Here is an 18,485-nt window from a genome sequence, read left to right as displayed (position 1 = left end):
GGGTTCGCCGCCTACTCCGGCTTTTGTCTGTACCTCATCATCGAAGACCTGCGGCGAAGCGTGACGGGGAACAGCCCTCTGCTTGCCGTCTTCCTGCAAGCATTTGTCGTCGTACCTCTCAACGTCATTGGCATCGCCAACTTCTTGAAGGGCGACAGGATCGCAGCACTGCTGGCAGCCTTCGAAAGTTCCAGCGACGGCGTCAAGATGAAGGGAAACACGTTCAGGGTCACCGCCCTCGCTGCCGCCATCACCGTGCTGGATTGGATCGCCTCGTTCCAGGGCATCTGGACGTCTGATCCAAGCCTTATATTCCTGATTTCCACCGGCACATATTTCGGCGTGTTCCGAAACCTTCTGCTCTGGCAAATCCTATCGCTGATGGTGGCTATCACGGACGCGTTTGAGCCTATTGCGCGGGATGTCGAGCTCCTGGCCGCCGCCAAGCCTTCCGCTGACGCCAGCGCACCGGCGCGGCTGGAGAGGAAGCTGTTTGTCGTCGGCAGCTCACGCGACGGTCAGAGGGCGAACACGCGCGGCGCCGCACCGAACGACCTTGACCTCAGCCCGGGGCCAACGTCTCCCAGAAGGCGCATTGGCACCATTCGTCGCAAGCACGCGGCGGCCGCCCGCATCGTTAACCTGTTCAACGGCGCGTACGGGGTGCAGCTGCTCGCGCTCAATCTGTTCACCTTCGGGTACGCCATGCAGGGCATAACGCACTACATCTCCTCGCCGCCCTCCGCGAGAAGCACATCACTCCCGTTCACAGTCGCCAACGTGGTCGCCGCCCTCACCAAGGCCGCCGCCGTCTGCACGGCGGGTCAGAAGGTGACCGCCGCCGCACAGCGACCTCTGACCCTGCTGACTCAGCACGTGACCTCCGACCCGGCCACGCAGCTGGACGCGCTGCAGGCCGTGCAGCAGCTGCAGGCCGCCGACAGCCACGTCAGCGCGGCCGGCTTCTTCTCCATCAACCGCGGCACGCTGCTGCCGCTGGCGGCGGCATTCGTCACGTACGGCGTCATCCTGGTGCAGATGAACGACTGGAGAGCGGTCAGCCGGGACGGGTCCTAGATCCGCCGCCTCGGGCGCCGGCGGGTCGCCCGGAGGGGAGCGCCGGCCGGCCGCGCCCCGCACGGCGGCGCTGTTCTGCGCCGGCGCTGACTGTCGGAGAGGCGCGACAGCTCTGGTGGACCATCGAGGTGGCATTGGTCGCTGCGGCTGGTGCCACCGAGGCGGCTGAGGTGTCGCTGGTGAGCTGCCGGCGGCGACTGCTATGCCAGTGTGACTGGGAACTAGGACTGGTAAACCACCACGGTCACCAGTGGTGACTGCGGTGGTTTGGTGACCGGCGCGTGTCATCCGTGTTACCCACATACTCTCTGTTGACCCATGCTAACCGTATCAACTCGTGTTATCCGCTGGTGGACCACGTTACATGGCGTCATCTAAGGCCACCAAATCATCATGCTTAGCCTGAGGCCAGTCTAGCGATCGCTTGCAAAGGGAAGTAAAAGGGGAGTAAAGCGGAAAAGTAGTAAAGTAGGGCAAAACAAGTTATCTCCCGAAGCGGGGATGGAAACAGTGACTGGTGATCGCTTCGTCTTGTCCTCGCTCAACTGCGTTATGAGCGTGAGCTCATGTTCTTCGTGCTACCCCGTGGTATTCATCCTTAGCCCAGGGCACGCCTTCACAGCGTCTTGCACGTAAATGGGCATAAATAATAAAGCACCGTAATAAACACACGAATACAACAATCGTGGGCATGAGCATATAAGCACGATTTTGAGTCCAAACGAGCACATCGGGTGATCGCACGGAGAAACACAGTTAGCCGACGCAATAACAGGTCCGACTGCATCAACCAGAGTCCATTTCCTTTGGATAAAAGCCCAAAGCAGTCGCACGCTTTCCGACTGCGCGTAGTGGACCGTTTGAGACGAAGCCATGGAACTCGGGCAGTTCCCTAGCCATTTCGTGCACAGGCACATTAAAATATTTCAAGAACTCGGCATAGGCCGCCGTTACCCTCGAAAGGGCTTAAGCGCATACTGGAGGACTCCCGTGGAAGTTCGCAAGTCTAGAGCAAAGCAAAATACACATCGCATATTTCAACGTTGCAGCCTTGATTTCCTCGAAGAGAAGTCTTCAGACAGTGTATGGGATCATATATGGATGCATGGGGAGGACATTAGTGAACCCCGGTCCCACAAGGCGTAATAGCGTCCCGTTCTTATCACACGATATCTACAGAGTGACAGACACAGGTCAATGCATTACAAATTTCCGGACTTACTGACGGCTACGGATGTTTGTAAGAGTATATATAATAATTAACTCCTGCTGCAGTAGTTCACAATGCATGCCATATCAATCAGCATCATGGTTAGAACACCACATACCGTTGCGCTGCAAAATCATGTAAGATTGGTTTGTGTAGTTACCTGGGCCTGGTTTCATAAAACGAAACTACCGACTTGCACAATGCTGAGTCGCGTCACGTAAGCATAAGAGCCGGAAATCATCCGACTCTTTTTGAGCTCCCGTTGATAGATCGGACAGATCAGTCGCACATTATTTTTGGTCTTTGAGTCAATACGACACAAATCCAAAGAACGCAGATTCGTATTTTTGTTTTACGACACCAGGCGCTAGTTTCGGATGCCCCCCCCCCCCCCCTCCTGACCTGCTTGTCGTCCGTCTCAAGGAAGACCCGCGTCGTGTCGTTGTCGCGCCTCTCCGTGGTGAAGGTGATCTGAGAGCCGGCCCGCAGCGGCGGCAGGCGCATCTGACGCCGCCTCCCGTCCACATACACCTCTCCTGCGTCACAGTTACACCCAAACAGGGCGTCAGGAACATCTGACGCCGCCTCCCGCCCACATACACCTCTCCTGCGTCACAGTTACACCCAAACAGGGCGTCAGGAACATCTGACACCGCCTACCGCACACGTACACATTTCATTCCAGTCATGAGCACCCCTGTTAAGCACATGAGCACCCCAGTTACACCCTGAAAAGCGTCAAATGCACCTGACGTCACCGAACGTCCATGAAACTCCAACCCACACAGGCTAGTTACACCCTCGTCGGGTGTCAGGCACATCTGACGCCGACCCCGTCTACACGCACTTTCCTTGCCGGCGCAATCGCACCCATGGGGTGTCGACGCACACCTGTGACGACCACAGGGTCGCAGATACACCCAAACAAGGAGTCGGACCCGTCCGACGCTACTGATGCCGTCCACGCATCGCCCCTCCCACAGCAGCACGTCTCAGGTCACAGCTTCCTTGTAATCACTAACGGTCACGCACTAGGTAGAGGTGGACTGCGCAGCTTCCTTGTAATCACTAACGGTCACGCACTAGGTACGGGTGGATTGATTCTACTGACTTATGTACCGATTATTTTTCTTATGTTGACTATATTTTTGCCACTTATACATTTAAAAGAAAAGCCGCCCAGCCGTACACAATGCCGGACACCGAGCAGCACTAAGCCCGCGACACAACACAGCCAGCACAGCCGTGACCAGACAACGCCGCTGCGCCGGCCGGAGGAGGCTCCGTCGGCCGCTCTCGCCGCCCTGCCGACCGGCGGCGTTCTCTCACCCGTGGCGCTGACGAAGAGGGCGCCGGGCGCGGCGAGCGGGCCGTCCGGGAGCCGCTCCGGGCCGCCGTCGAGCAGCGCCAGGCCCTCATCGCTGCAGCCGGCGCCGGCCGCCAGCACGGCCACGCGCAGCGCGGCGGCCGGCCGCAGCTGGGCGCCGGCCGAGCAGAGTAGCGGCGGGCCGGTGCCGGCGCCCGAGCGGCACGCGATGCGGCCCGTGTCCGACAGCGTGTACTCCGGGCTGGGCGACCACTCTGCCGGGGAGGGGCACGCTGTGAGGACGCGGCGAGCACCCGAGGAGGCATGGGAGGACACTGGCGGCACGGCAGTGGCAGGTGAGAGGGCTCTATGGGCGCGCGGGGAAGGCTAGAGAGTGACGGAACACTGGCGCCGCGGTGTGGTGACGCGTGGGCGAGCTCAACGGCTTTGGTGAACGACTCTGGTGAACGGCTTTGGTGAACAACTCTGGTGAACCACAGACACCACACAGCGGAAACCACTCTGGAACGAGGGACCATCTCGGGATGCGAGAGACCAGTCTCTGGGCACACGACACCTCTGCAAGGAGTTAACGATATCACCGCGGTAAACGGGACACGTGTTTGCAGATGGGGCACACGGCGATGTAAATGCAACGCACGATCAGTGATGCAATCATTGTCACATGGATGCACTCACAAGATAAACACGCACACACACACGCGTTGAATGAGCTGAAATACCAGCGGACCACATATGGCGACCGCGAGCGGCACAAGAGCGCGCTGAGTCCGATATCCCCCTCCCCCCGCCCCCGACCAGACCGGACCATAAACCGCACCCATCCGCGGAGCGACCCCGCTGACTCGGGCCCACTCCCTATCGTCACCAAACCCTCCCCGTCCCCAAACACGGGCGCGGGCGCGGACGCGTCCGGCGGACCGTACCGTAGTGCGGCAGGCCGGTGTCGCCCGTGACGGGCCGGCTCCAGCCGCCCCAGGCGCCGTCCGGCGCCGCCCGCCGGCTCACGCGGAAACTGTAGGTGACGTCACAGTGCAGCCGGCGGACCAGCGCGCTGGTGTCGGGCCCTGCAGCGAACAAGGCCGGGGGGGGGGGGGGGGGGCGTCACTGGCAGCGGCAGCGGCCTTGCAGAGGTATCAGTAGTATGTCGAAGTGCACAGTACGGTACGTGTGCGGGTGCAAGCATCTCATGCACAGTACAGGAAAGTCCCGTGATATTTTGTGGATACTATGGGATGCGCCTTGAAACTAACGCGGGATTATACCCGCAAGGAATACCCAGCCGCGTGAGTGTCGGCATCACCACACGCTCCGCACACAGAAGCAAGTCGGTGGTACGTCCGAGATACACCGAGTCTGCGCTCCCAACCCGACCCTGAATAGGACGATATAAGGACAATTTAACTCCATAGCCATATCAAGACGGCCAAAAAGGGAAGCAGGTTCTCTGCTGGAGCTGTTCGGCGGTAACACAACAGTGATGTCGCATGTAAGGCTGGAGGGGAGGGGGGGGGGGGGCGACTTAGAAGTCAGTCGGCGCGCAGGGTGACCGCAGCTGGTTTGAATCCAATGGCGGCTCTAGCGTTTGCTGCGTGGAATACGCCGCTCGCTGGCTAATGTTCGTCATCATGACCATCATGTCATTTCTGGATCGAATCAATAAGTAAAGCAACACATTGGTGACAAGCCTGATGCATCATCAGGAGTGTACCTAGATGCACCAACTGGCCTACAGCCATATGCAACAACTGGCCTATGGCCATATACAACAAATGGCCTACAGCCATATACAATGACTGGCCTTTAGCCATATACAACAACTGGCAAATGGCCAGATGCACCAACTGGCCTATAGCCATATACAACAACTGGCCTATAGCCTGATGCAACAAATGACAGATAGCTGGATACAACTGACCTCTAGCTAGGTGCAATAACTGGCCAACAGCCAGACGCAACAACTGGACTATAGGCAGACGCAACAAGAGGCAGATAGCTGGATGCGACAACTGACCTCTAGCTTCATGCAACAACTGGCCAACAGCCAGATGCAACAACTGGACTTTAGGCAGGTGCAACAACTGGCCTACAGGCAGCTGCCCCAGCCGGCCCACTATTCGGCCGTTCCGTGACGGCCCGGCGTCGGTCGGACCGTACCTTCGTAAGCCAGATGAAAGACCGGGGACGCAAGCTTGTTGGCGTCTCCGTAGCAATACTGCAGTCGGTAGGTGCTGCCATCTGTGTCCCGGTCCGCGTCCTCGTCCTGAGAACGTTATTTTTACACACATACACGCAGCACGCATCATGGATCCACACAGAAATTCGTTCTAGGTATGACCGAAGGCATATGCGCTACGAAATGCGCTGCTCATTCCTTGCGCCAATGTGTCCAAAATATGTCTGGGAAAAGGCACTTAACATACAATTTCTGAGTGGTTGCATACAGTGTATGCAAGCATCCATAGTGTTCGGCGCCGCCCCGTCTGGCGCCGGCACGCAGGTAACCGAGCTCCGCGGAGCTCCGCGGAGCGCCGAACACCGCAGCGTCAGCGGTGCTCCTCAGCCGAGCACACCAGCGGCGGCCGGGAGTCGGCGCTCGGTCCCGTCCGCAGCCCACTCTCCCCCCCCCCCCCCCACCACACACTTCAACTAACGATATGCCGACCAGCACACCAGCCCGTGGCGCTGACCTGGGCCCAGGTGACCAGCACGGCGCCCGGCCTCGGCTCCGTGCGCAGGCCGTTCACGGTCACGGTGCTCTCGACGCGGCCCAGCTGCCGCAGGGCGGCCAGCGCCGCCGGCGGTGCCGCCACCGGCACGTGCAGGGCCGGCCGCGGCAGACCCGACGGCGGCGGCAGAGATCTGCAGGCGGCCCGGAGAACTCGCTACACTCGGAGGAAGTCTGGGCCGCAGGCGGTACAGCCGACCGAGTCATGTGAGGCATCCTCTTTTGAGAGGTTCTCACTGAGATAGCATTCAAGCCATTGCCAGCATGCACCATGCTGCCTCTGTGGTCTGGGGACAAACATGCTGGACCCACAATCCCACAACAATGGGTATCAGTCCCAGGGCAGGCTGGCCCAAGTGGCAGGGAAAGGTCAGCTGGCAAATAGCCAATGCAGGCTCAGGCCAAACCAGGCCTGTCATACACATTACACAGTACACAGTACACACAGCATATGACAAACAATGCACTGTACACAGTACACACCATATACAGAACACAGTATACAATACACAAGTACACAGTATGTAGAACACAAAGTACACAGTACTCAGTACATAGTACATATAGTACATAGCTCACACAGTACACAGTGCACAGCATACACAGTACACACCACCCAGTACATAGTACATTCAGTACATAGCATACACAGTACATAGTATGCAGTGTACACAGTACACAGCACACATCACAGATGCAGTACACAATACACACAATACATAGTACATAGTGCACAATACACAGCACACAGTATAGAGCACACACACAGTCGAACAACCCCATTGAACAGATGGGTGGTGGCAAATCTATCCATCGAATTGGTCCATTTATTTGGCATGGAAAGTCACAGCATGATGGCATTACTCTGAGCATAGAGCTAAGACTTCCCATAAAAACATACATGTCCTCAACTGGATCCAAAGCCTCAGGCTGGCCATCAATGCCATTGGCTGACTGAAGACTGTTCAGCACTTCTTCAGTCTTCTTCAGCTGTTCATCCACTGCCAATCTGTCAGCACCACAGCCAGATATAGTTGGGTTGACCTTTGCACACTTTTTTATTGCATGAACACACTGCACAAAGATCTAAATGGTTCATCGATTTCTGTAATTAAATGAAGTGACATGATGTACAACAACTGCAGATCAAATTTTCCCAGATATAAAATAGGTGATATTACTGCCACAAGTTTAGAATCAAGACCTTCTGTTCTAAAATGTTTTGCTATGAAACATATTTTGAAATGTTGCATAATTAGCTAATGTTATTCAGGATACTTGCCCATAATGGTCAGCTTCAGCAAGAGCCATTTTCTTCACATCCAAGATCTCTGCCAAAAGCTGAGCCTTCCGTTCTTGCACTGCCATCACCAGCTGCTGCATTATGGTTTTCATTGCTGACTCTAGTGCTTCTGCTGATTGATCTGCACTTGTGCTTATCTGGATGCACATTGTCAAAAAAATGAGCATGCAAAACAGGATATAGACTTTGCCTTATAGGCAATGTTGGTCCAGAATGAGAAGAAATGGTGAGTGGTTGGTACTGCATGTCAATGATGTGGTTATATGTGCACTATTTTGTACTGCATAGCACACCATATACTGCCATGGGAAAAATGACAAGTTTTGCAATCATGGCCATAAACAACTTATCAGTGGATACCCCACCCAACCACCATTGAACAGGGTCAGGACATGCCTTTAAGGGACCCAAACATACACCAAATTACCAAGAATTCCCACTGATAAGGCCCCAAGGCCAGAACAAACTCAATACACTGTCAACAAACAAGCATAGCAAAAGCATGTCAACATGTCTCACCTGCAGTCTTGTCTCTTTTAACTCCTCTTTGTACATTTCCAGGGAACCTTTGTGATCTTGTAAACTGGAGATTGTTGGTGCATCACGGCCGGCATCCATATCAGTCACTAAAAGGGGCATGTTTCCAACACAGGACAGGAAATTATTGCGGTACCACTGGACCACCCACTCTGATAAACTGGATGAAGGGTAAGCACTGTTTTACAAGATCACAAAAAACAATGGTGACCTCATCAGAATGGATATGCGACTGGTGCCCGCTTCTCAATGTAACACAACCTACATCCACAAACTGTCATTGCCGCCTCTCATCGGCCTTGATCGGCGTCCCGTATAAACTAACATCCCCATATCGCGTCACATAGATAAACATATGCAACAAGAGCGCAGGATTTGGCGAGACCAACCGCCCGATCCTAATCTGTTCGTCCACCTACTTTTCCTTGCTACCGGTGAATAGCTACAAAAAAGGAACCAATCACCACCGCGCCCCTTCCAGAAGAGGCTAATGTGAGGTCACCATATTGTTCGTGGCGACACTGCAGCGGAGCAACAGGCAAAAGTGCAGCGAGCTGGGCCGTGCCGTGTCGTACTGCACTCAAGTGGCTCATGTCCCTGTTAGACATTTCCAGTTGCTAGCGCATGGCGATTGGCGTCAGGTTAATCGTCTGGCTTCATTGCTCGCAAAATGTCTAAATTTGTTCACGACCCCTCCCCCCTGCAACAAAGCACGTCACCTGATGTCCGCCTCCCGACTTGCGGGTCTACCACCGTTCACCTCACCGTTCTCTCGTCTCGCAGCAGAAACACACATCAGTTAGGAGCTCTGTATTGTGAAGTGCGATCAACGAACCACATGACATGTTAAAGGAATCGCAAGCGCGTGGAACACGGGAGTGGCCAGCAGTGTACGCGTCAACGGCGCCAGCGGCGGCGGCGGCGGCGGGCCAGGCCGGGGCGGGCGTGGCCGATCAGCCCTTGAGAGAGGAGAGACCAGCTCGCATAATCTCGTCCACCAGCAGCAGGTTGCCGGCGATCACCGCACTGCGAACACACATGAGCAGTCAGCTCCAGAACACAGTCAGAACACAGCCAGGCGCTGTCAATTACAAGCATGCACAGTGCTATGGACACAGGACCAGCCTCAATTGGCAGTCACAGCACAGGCATTGTACAGTCAGTTATGGTCACATACTGACTTCTAGATCCTCCTGCAATTCCCCATATTTGTATGTGGCCTGCAGTAACATTTGGCACCTGCTGGATATTCAGACAAAAAATGGCTCTGGGCTACTGCTGCAGGGGTATAACATCTGCAAACCCACCCTGATAAAATTAAGCCTTTTAGGCATTTGCAACAGCAAACGCAACATTCCTGCCCATACATGGCCGACCACATCCTCACACATAGACGACCCTAGTACTTGCAAAATTCACGGGAAATGGCTAAACACGTTATATGAACTGACCAGCATTCACGGACCCTATCTCAGTGGCCCGGCCAAGCGCCTCCCAGCACGGCGCGGCGGTCCGTGCCGTCACCACACCTCCCCCGGGCGGTCCTCGGCCGCCGCCGCACCCACCAGGAGTTGATCATCTGGTGTTTGACGCAGAAGTTGTCGAGGATGCCGGCGTCGGCCGGCACCAGCGCCTCGCCGCTGCCGATGTCCAGGCCGACGGGCACGCCGGCCGACGCGTACTCCTCCTGCAGCTTCACGATGGTGTCCTGCGCGCCGCCGGCTGGCGGTCAGCTCGAGCACCGGGGGAGGGGAAGGGGGGGGGGGTACCGGCCGCCCCACCGGCCCGCAGGTGTCTGGCCCAACAAGAACACCGCTCCACCCTCACCGTAAGAGATGATAGTTCCCCAGCAAGGGGTACCACAGGACCCCCCGAGCAACCCACAGCTGCATCTCAGCTTCGTTGACGAAATTAGCAAAGACACGACACAATAAACGACGCAGAAGAATTAACGAATATGTCAAGCCCGGTCCACTTCCATGTAGCATGTAGTCCAGTGTCCGGCTACGCAAAGCGCCTCGGCCAGCGGCTCGTTCATAAGCTGCGTACCGTGTTAGGATTTGCCATTCATATGGTCTGTATGAAAGTCTGGCGTAACTTTCACGTTTAAGCATCCCGGCCGCATTTAAGGCCATAACATTTCATTGCGGTGACCCAAACCAAAACGGTAAAGGCGCAATACTTACATTGTTCAGCAAATTTTCAAACTCAAATCAGCGCCGCGAAATAAAATTACTCCGGGTCAAAGAAACCGCTAAACCAGACAGAAATGATTTCAGCATACCCAAGCCTTTGGACTGAACGCATCCCACGTGACCCTCCCACCACGTTCACAAAAGCCGTCCGCCCCGCACCAGCGCACCAGCAGCGGCCACCTGCCGCCGCTCACCTGCGCGTCGTAGCCGGCGTTGACGGCCAGCGTCTTGGGGATGACGAGCAGGGCGTCGGCGAACGCCTGCACGCCGAGCCGCGCGCGGCCGCGCACCTCCTGGCGGTAGCGCATGAGCGCCGCGTGCGCCGCCACTTCGAACGCGCCGGCGCCCGGCACCACGGCGCCGTCGTCCAGCGCGTTCTTGATGGCGCGCAGCCCGTCCCGGATGGCGTCCTGGGCGGGGCAGGCGTCGGGAGCGGGGGTCAGTCACAGGCGGGGTCGGAGGGCGGGGTCGTGGGCCGGGGGGGGGGGGGCAGGCGTCGGATGCGGAGGAGGATGGGGCACAGGCGGCACCAAGCGGCAGCGGCTGAGGAGGCTCGGGGAGTCATAGTCATTCGGCGACTTTGGAGCTGGACGGCGTTCAATGCAGCATATTAAGGCAACAAGTTGCCATAAAGTTATGTCCAAAAGCAGCCTCAACTCAAGAGCTGATATGCACACTTCATTGAGAAAGTATCAAAATCGACATAAGCTTATACTATGACAGGAACCCAAGGCCGTCTCTAAGAAAACAACCCACGGCCTCTATAACTCGCAGCAAACCACCACAGGGCGGTATTCTAGGCGACCTGTCTCGCCCCTCGTACAACGACAAACACAAGCGGCAACACAAGCTATTATGCTTGGTGCAGCATAATAACTTGACCTGTACCGATCATATAAGATGCAGGTCAATCCCCAAGTCCAGCCTACCTTGAACTGGTCCAGGGTGTACTTGTTAGGCGCCTTGATCAGGATGGTGACCGACTGCGGGTTGCGGCACTCCTCCACGAACGTGAACTTCTGCTCGCCCTGTTTCACACACCATCAAGCCACGGGTCAGCGACGAGTACACGCAGAGGCACGCCGGTCCAGGGATGTGGACAGCCACAGAAGTGACCGCGACTGATGCAGCCTCCGCAGTTATTCCCTATTGAAGGACTTGCCGACGCTGTTTCAAATTCCTTTCATCTTTTATCGAAGGAACGCCACGCATTTTACCAACGTCAGCTTACTGAGCGCCCCCGACTACGGGAGCCACATTATCACCAGAAGACTAGGGCGTCGACCGAGAACCGAACACGGGACGAGAGATCCCGCCACGTTAGCCACTCGGCCATCACCCCGCGCCCGCAGCGTGGGGACAGGACCATGCCAAGCACGCACACCGACCTCGCTCCACCACCACCGGACCCCCCAGCGGGGCGACGCGCGGCCGCCGGCCGGCCTCTGACTGACCAGCACGTGCTCGTACACGAGCCCGGCGTATCCGAGGCAGTCCTCGGTCAGGTCGTCCAGGGAGTTCATGGCGGCACCGCCGCACGCCAGCGCCAGCCGCTCCATGTTGCGGCGCTTGGCGCGGCGTAGCGCCACGATACCCTCGCGGGCCAGCATGTCCAGCGACACGGGGTCGATGCCTGGCGACAGCCGGGTCCGGTCAGCTCAGGTCAGCTCAGGTCAGGTCAGGTCAGGCTCCGCGGGCCCGGTGAGACAGCACCGCCTCTCGTGGGCAGGTCAGGTCGTATCGGAGCCGGCGAGCAGCGGCGCAGGATCAATACCAGCTGGCAGCTTAGGTCAGATCACATCAGGTCTGGTCACGTCAGGTCAGGGAAATTAGCGTCACCACACACAAGAACAACTGGACAGGCAGCCGCCATCCCGTCGGCACCAGTCGGAGGAGGTAACATCAGTACATGTGGCAACAGTACGCTGGACCAGACCAGGAGCACAGCAGGAGGCGGAGGCGGTCTCGTGACTTCCGCACCATGAGCCACAATCAACGCACGCAGCAGCTGGTGCGAGCGGCACATCACGATCCGCTCACCTCCGTCATGTCCAGATCCGCACTGAGCGAGCCATTCCGCCCAGCCCACGACCACACTCTTCCACGTGCACCACGGACAGCACACACTCCGGGCCTGGTGACCGTCCACTCCCTCTCCCTCTCCCTCTCCCTCTCCCTCTCCCCTCTCCCTCTCCCTCTCCCTCTCCCTCTCCCTCTCCCTCTCCCTCTCCCTCTCCCTCTCCTCTCCCCTCCCTCTCCCCTCTCCCTCTCCCTCTCCCTCTCCTCTCCCTCTCCCTCTCCTCTCCCTCTCCCTCTCCTCTCCCTCTCCCTCTCCCTCTCCCTCTCCCTCTCCCTCCCCTCCCCTCTCCCTCTCCCTCTCCCTCTCCCTCTCCCTCCCCTCTCCTCTCCTCTCTCTCTCTCCTCTCTCTCTCTCTCTCTCTCTCTCCTCTCTCTCTCTCTCTCTCTCTCTCTCTCTCTCTCTCCCCTCCACCCCACCAGACAACCACCATGCCCGTCCCCAGCACTTGTTGGTTTTTTTGTTTGTTTGTTTTTGGATTCGATGCCTTTCGACCAGAAATGATCATTTCAGGGCTATGAAATGAACGGAAATGGTAAATGGTGGGGCAGGCTTGCATGCGCCTGGGGGGCCAACCGCCGAGTTTTAACCCGCGCATGCGCGCTGGGTACCCGGTCAGGGTTGCCCTTCCCGCGGGGCGCTCGGCCTACTCGTGGGTGACGCATGCAGCCTGTCACGGACAAGCAACGTGTTGCGCGGACGCAGGATGAAGCAAGATGAGGGGTAAGAGGGACGGATCCCCGTCCGCAGAGCCTCACCCTTCTGGTTGATGACGACGAAGTTCTTGTCGGTGCCGTCGCACAGCTGCTTCTTCAGGGCGATCACCTTGCGCACGCGGTTGTCGATGAACTCACGTTCGGCCCGCACCAGCTTCTCGCGCTCCTCGGCCGTCTTGTAGAAGAAGCCCGAGTTGACCTCGCTGTCGGCGGACGGGGGGGGGGGGGGAGGCCAGCTCAGCGTGCTGCTACACGGAGCCGCGCGGCGCCGCTCCAGCGCGCCGGGTCACGCCCGGCGCTGCGGCACGGAGACAGCCCCGCACACAGGGCGCGGGGGAACGGACAGCAGCAACGTGACACTGCTCGGGCTAATGGGAGGCCCGTGGTTACTGGGTCACACACGTTACTGGGTCACATGCATCACTGGGTCACGCACGCCGTTGGGCCTCACACATCACGTCCAAGATACGCCCATCCCCCAGAAGCAAGCCGAGTGCAAGTTATCAATGACATTGGTGTTTCTAGATTAGCCGTCAGACACATACCGGGCGTTCTCTCCTCACCCCATACCATAGTTGACATATACTGCTCCGCAGACTTCAGGCCACTTATAATGCCCGCATGGCCACAGATCCCGACCGGAAGATAACGGCAAACAGACCACACCGACCCCCCCCCCCCCCCCCCCCGCCAACCCGGTCGGCGCACGCCCGGATCACTCACGTCTTCTCATACTCCATGCTGACGTTGCAGGTGAGGATGTATGCGTTCTGCACGCGCTTCGGCATGTCCGGGTGGCGCGCGCCATGGTCCATCACGATACCACGCACCAGCGCACTGTCGCTCTCTGAGAACGTTACGATACACTGTGAGAACGCTCTGTTGCGGTCCATCACGATGCCATCGCTCTCTGAGAACGTTGCCATAAATTGAGAACGTCCTGCGCACGGGGGGGGGGGCTCACTTCGGCACGGGGCTGACCTCAGCACGGGGAGGGGGGCCGACCTCGGCGGGGGGCTGACCTCGACACGGCGGTGGGGAGGGGGGCTGACCTCGGCACGGGGGGAGGGGGGCTGACCTCAGTACGGGGGAGGGGGGCTGACCTCGGCACGGGGGGAGGGGGGCTGACCTCAGCACGGGGAGGGGGGCTGACCTCGGCACGGGGAGGGGGCTGACCTCGGCACGGGAAGGGGGCTGACCTCGGCACGGCGAGGGGAACTAACCTGAGCGGTGCTGCATCTCCATCAGCTCCACCATGTGCAGGTCCACCGGACCCGAGCTGGGCCTGATGCTCAGCACGGCGTCCACGCAGATCTGCCGGCGCGCCGGCGGGTGTCAGCACGCGCCACACTACACGCCAGGACATCGCCGAAATGGTCGCCGAGTGATGCCACATCCCCGGGCGATCATTTCGCGGCGCCGCTGACTGTCAGGGCCATTAGCGGTACCACCCGTCACGTGCGCTGAGGCGGAACTTAACCACCGGCGGAGCGCTAGCCGACACCACGGCCCGACATATACACGTGTACATATACAGTGTGATGTCGTTAGGCTAATGACGTCCGTTATGAATCCAACGCACCGGCAGCGCACACTGGGGACCGTGTGCTGCCAATGAGATGTCACGTGATGACCGCTCCGGACCCGTCCTCGCCACTCTGCCCAGCACTCCTCTGTCAGGGCGGGGCGTGCGCCGCTCCCCCAGCCAACTGTGCTGGCGCTACCATGCCACGGGGGGGGGGGGGGGGGGGGGCACCTATGCGAGTTATGGCCGCGCCGCCAGCAGAGGCTACCGCACAGCACGTCACTGCGGGCTGCGTTGGCCCGACCGGGCCTGTGCTGGGCACCCCAGTGGACTGCGTTCAGACCGGGCATGCTCCGGAAGCGCCTCCGTGAGACGCGCCGACGACACGCGCTCGTGTCGGCTGCCCCTGCGATGTGTGCAGAGCATCCTGCGCGTGCCGACGGCACTGTCTGTGTCTCGGCGACTACCTCAGTGAGATGGGCGGCCGACTCGTGGTGGATCTTGGTCATGAGGCTGCTGCGCGCCACGCTGATGAGCACCTCGCGCGAAGCCGGCTGCGTCAGCTTCACCTCGTTCAGCACCTCCAGCGTCTTCTTCTTGGCCAGCTCGAAGCCCTCCGTCACCACTCGCGGGTGGAGACCCTGTCGCGGCATATCGTGTCAAGACCCACACCCTCCTGCTGCTGCACATGACGTCAGTACATTTCGGGAGACTCTGCCATAATAAACTGCCCAACAGGAAGGAGCTTCTCAATCCATCCTGGAACTTCTCCATCCAAATAATACACTGAAGAACATTTGCTCAGACCGAGTCACTGCCAAAAACACTGAGCCTTCTGTCACGCTGATGAACACATCCAGCAGCTGACCCATATGGTGAGAAATCCCTGGCATCACACGTCAATAGTACAGCACCGCCAGGTCAACACAACGGCGGCGCGCGAGGCTTTGCCACACCGAACCGCCGGCGCCACGTCGAGGCCACGCAGAGGCCAGCCCCACCTCGGACACGTAGAGGTCGGCCTGCTTGAGCAGCTCGCCGATCAGCAGCACTGTGGAGGTGGTGCCGTCGCCGGTGATGTCGTCCTGCGCCGTCGAGGCGCGCGCTATCAGCGACGCCGTCGGGTGCTGGATTTGCTGCCGATGCCAGAGAGCATGAGCGGTCAGGCGGCGTGAGTGGAGAGGGGAGGGGAGGGCGCACACAGCGCCACAGACAGCTTGGCACATGCTGGCAGTGCCACCTCAGTGAAGCAAGGTGGTACAGTGCCCAGAATATGGCATACATTGCTTTCAAATCATACCAGGTTATGCAAACACAGCATGGGTATCATCAATATACATACATACATACATACACACATACATACATACATATATATATATATATATATATATATATATATATATATATATACACACACATATGCACCACTTATGGGCTCTGGCATAAACAACCCAATCTGGGAAGAACATGACTTACCATCTCATGCAGAAGCACATTGCCATCTTTGGTGATTTTGATGTCACCTGCACCAGAAACAAGCCTGCAACAAACCCACCAGTCACTACCACTGTACAACTTGCTGTCATTCAAGCTGCTGCAGCTTACCGCATCTTTGAATAAGTGACTTCATCATACAGAGCTTTAATTACAGCTTGACAAGTTATCTTCCACTTGGTTGTATCACAAAAAGGTTACTAAGGATTGCAATCAACACTGGTAAGTCTGTTTTTTTTGTAAAAAAAAACTACAATTCTGTAATTAATCTATCATAATCTTTTTGGTTATTTTGTTGAACTATGGCCAAATGACAATGAATGCCTGCAATTTACTCACCTGAGGAAACAACAGAATTGCTGCACAACAGCCTTTCCACTAATTTTATGAATATGAGCATGCAAAACCAATCAGTTTTGATGCATGCAACTTATATTTATTTCAAGCCTTTCTGTTTTGGGATGGGTATGATGAACCCATTGGCCAATCCTTGTTTCAATGTGGATGTTAACCCAGCAAAACAACCCATGAAATAATTTAGGGTGTGACACTTGCCTTGCAGGGCATCCACACCCTGACCAGTGACCCATGCAGGAGGCTGTGAGCCGAGTGTGTTGCTATTTTTGTACACCATGCTGCAGCTGTTCAAGGGGCCACATCACATGGCCAAATCGCATGAATGAAGACAACATTTTGAGAAGCAAGCTTTGACACTTACTTTTATTTCCTTTGAATTTTAAGGACATTCCATTCACAATTCCATTTAGGAAAATGCTGAGTTTCTACCACTTTAAAGAGCTAGCATCCCATGAGGGCCAAATTCTGCATTATGGAGTTCCGGTCAACAGCAGGAAACTTAATGCTGGGGAGGTCTAAGTCCACAAATACAAAATGCCCAAATGAAATGGTTGTTTAGGAGCAAGAACCTAGGGACAAAATTTGCAATAAGAATTACTGAAATGTTTTTTACCACCCACATGCTCCTGCCTCAGCACACCATGCCTTACTTCCACAAACTATTCCATGGCGACAGCAGAATGATATTAGCAACAAACCACCACAGCCACACCACACACAGCACAAAATGACAACATGGGATTGGTTTTCTTGCACATCAATATAGCAAATGATGCCACTATCCTACTAATGCTGACAATGTCTCTGGATTTGCTGTTCATTGGTTTTCAGGCTGGTCCCTGGACATCGAGCATGTCCCTGGATGTCACCTAACTTTCCCTACCTCTATCCATGCTGCTACTTCCACTTTTAACTGCACTCCTACTGCTACCCTTTTCTTGCTGATGCCATGATGGCTCTGCCCTTGATCGACTACCTTGCTTATTAATAATAAACCAGAGCCATAGTTTAAAGCTTTAGCTGGCATTACTTCATATTTATGTCATTCTCAAGGGTAAGATGATGTAATTCCACTGTTTTCTGATACTGATTGGTGCATCATGTACAAAGAAGCATTATATAGCAAAGTATCATATAGCCATTTTAAACAAATAGCTAGATTCTGAAAGGCAGTGGGTCTTCACTAAAGCCACAGCATTTGTGGTACAAGAAGATTCCCTCTACCATCTATTTCAGCTCACAACCATATGTGCCATGGTAAAATTGCACACACAGTGAAATAAAAATCACCTTGGGGCATACCATCACAATCCTGGCAGAAAATCATGCAAATGGAAATCCCAGATCGCCCCAGCAGTTGACCATTTCACAACCAAACTTAATATGTGGACCACTAATCGGGTCTCTTAGAACTTGCTTGGGTTTCAAAAGAAACAACTTACATCTTCATGGTGCCTTTAGGTCCCAAGTTGGTCTTGAGAACATCTTGAATGCCTTTCGCTGCCGAAATATTTATGGCAAGAGCCTGGGCCGCGCGGGCAACTTCAGCTTTCGGATTCAGTGTTGTGATCGCAGCCATGACTTACTAGGATCGAACCTAAGTTATATCACAAATGCTTTACCCAAGAGAGCGCAAACCGCCAGCGTCCACGCAACGCAGACCGGCAAAACGTGCTACGCCCTTACGATAACGCACGAGGTGCCGCTTGTCCGCACGAGACAATAGTGGTGGCTCCTGTTAAGAGGGTGGCATGTGGGACCAAAATTTTATTTAATGACGTCATATGCCAGGGTGTTATTGAGAAAACCACTACAGAAGTTCAAGTTTTACTTATACATTTCTAGCACATTTTTGTTTCCTCTTCAGTAAATGAAACTGTGGCGCCGTATTTGTGTAAGATAAAGAGAAGGAAGAATGAGCAGAATGTGCACTCGG

At 56.0% G+C, this 18,485-nt stretch overlaps 2 protein-coding genes across 2 annotated transcripts; both read right to left on the bottom strand.

Moving 5' to 3' along the window:
• Nucleotides 1-1,298: 1,298 nt before the first annotated feature.
• LOC119114185 (uncharacterized) lies at nucleotides 1,299-8,446 on the bottom strand. The gene is made up of 8 exons (XM_037238389.1): nucleotides 8,165-8,446; nucleotides 7,625-7,782; nucleotides 7,244-7,351; nucleotides 6,305-6,476; nucleotides 5,772-5,877; nucleotides 3,797-3,868; nucleotides 2,690-2,823; nucleotides 1,299-1,304 (listed from the first exon to the last, which is right to left on the bottom strand). Exons 1-8 carry the CDS (start codon nucleotides 8,282-8,284, stop codon nucleotides 1,299-1,301), a joined length of 876 nt encoding a protein of 291 aa, XP_037094284.1. The 5' UTR covers nucleotides 8,285-8,446.
• A 547-nt stretch (nucleotides 8,447-8,993) lies between these two features.
• LOC119113963 (T-complex protein 1 subunit zeta) lies at nucleotides 8,994-18,250 on the bottom strand. Its single transcript, XM_037238201.1, has 12 exons — nucleotides 17,992-18,250; nucleotides 16,175-16,238; nucleotides 15,697-15,831; nucleotides 15,163-15,336; nucleotides 14,394-14,484; nucleotides 13,894-14,017; nucleotides 13,213-13,373; nucleotides 11,832-12,010; nucleotides 11,307-11,405; nucleotides 10,572-10,787; nucleotides 9,748-9,890; nucleotides 8,994-9,208 (listed from the first exon to the last, which is right to left on the bottom strand). Exons 1-12 carry the CDS (start codon nucleotides 18,126-18,128, stop codon nucleotides 9,136-9,138), a joined length of 1,596 nt encoding a protein of 531 aa, XP_037094096.1. The 5' UTR covers nucleotides 18,129-18,250; the 3' UTR covers nucleotides 8,994-9,135.
• Between the last annotated feature and the right edge of the window lie 235 nt (nucleotides 18,251-18,485).

This window comes from Pollicipes pollicipes, unplaced genomic scaffold (genome assembly GCF_011947565.3).
Source record: "Pollicipes pollicipes isolate AB1234 unplaced genomic scaffold, Ppol_2.1 Scaffold_7262;HRSCAF=8765_pilon_pilon_pilon, whole genome shotgun sequence".
Lineage (NCBI taxonomy): Eukaryota > Metazoa > Arthropoda > Thecostraca > Pollicipedomorpha > Pollicipedidae > Pollicipes > Pollicipes pollicipes.
Note: the sequence above shows the minus strand (reverse complement) of the source record. Positions and strands in the feature narration are given on the sequence as shown.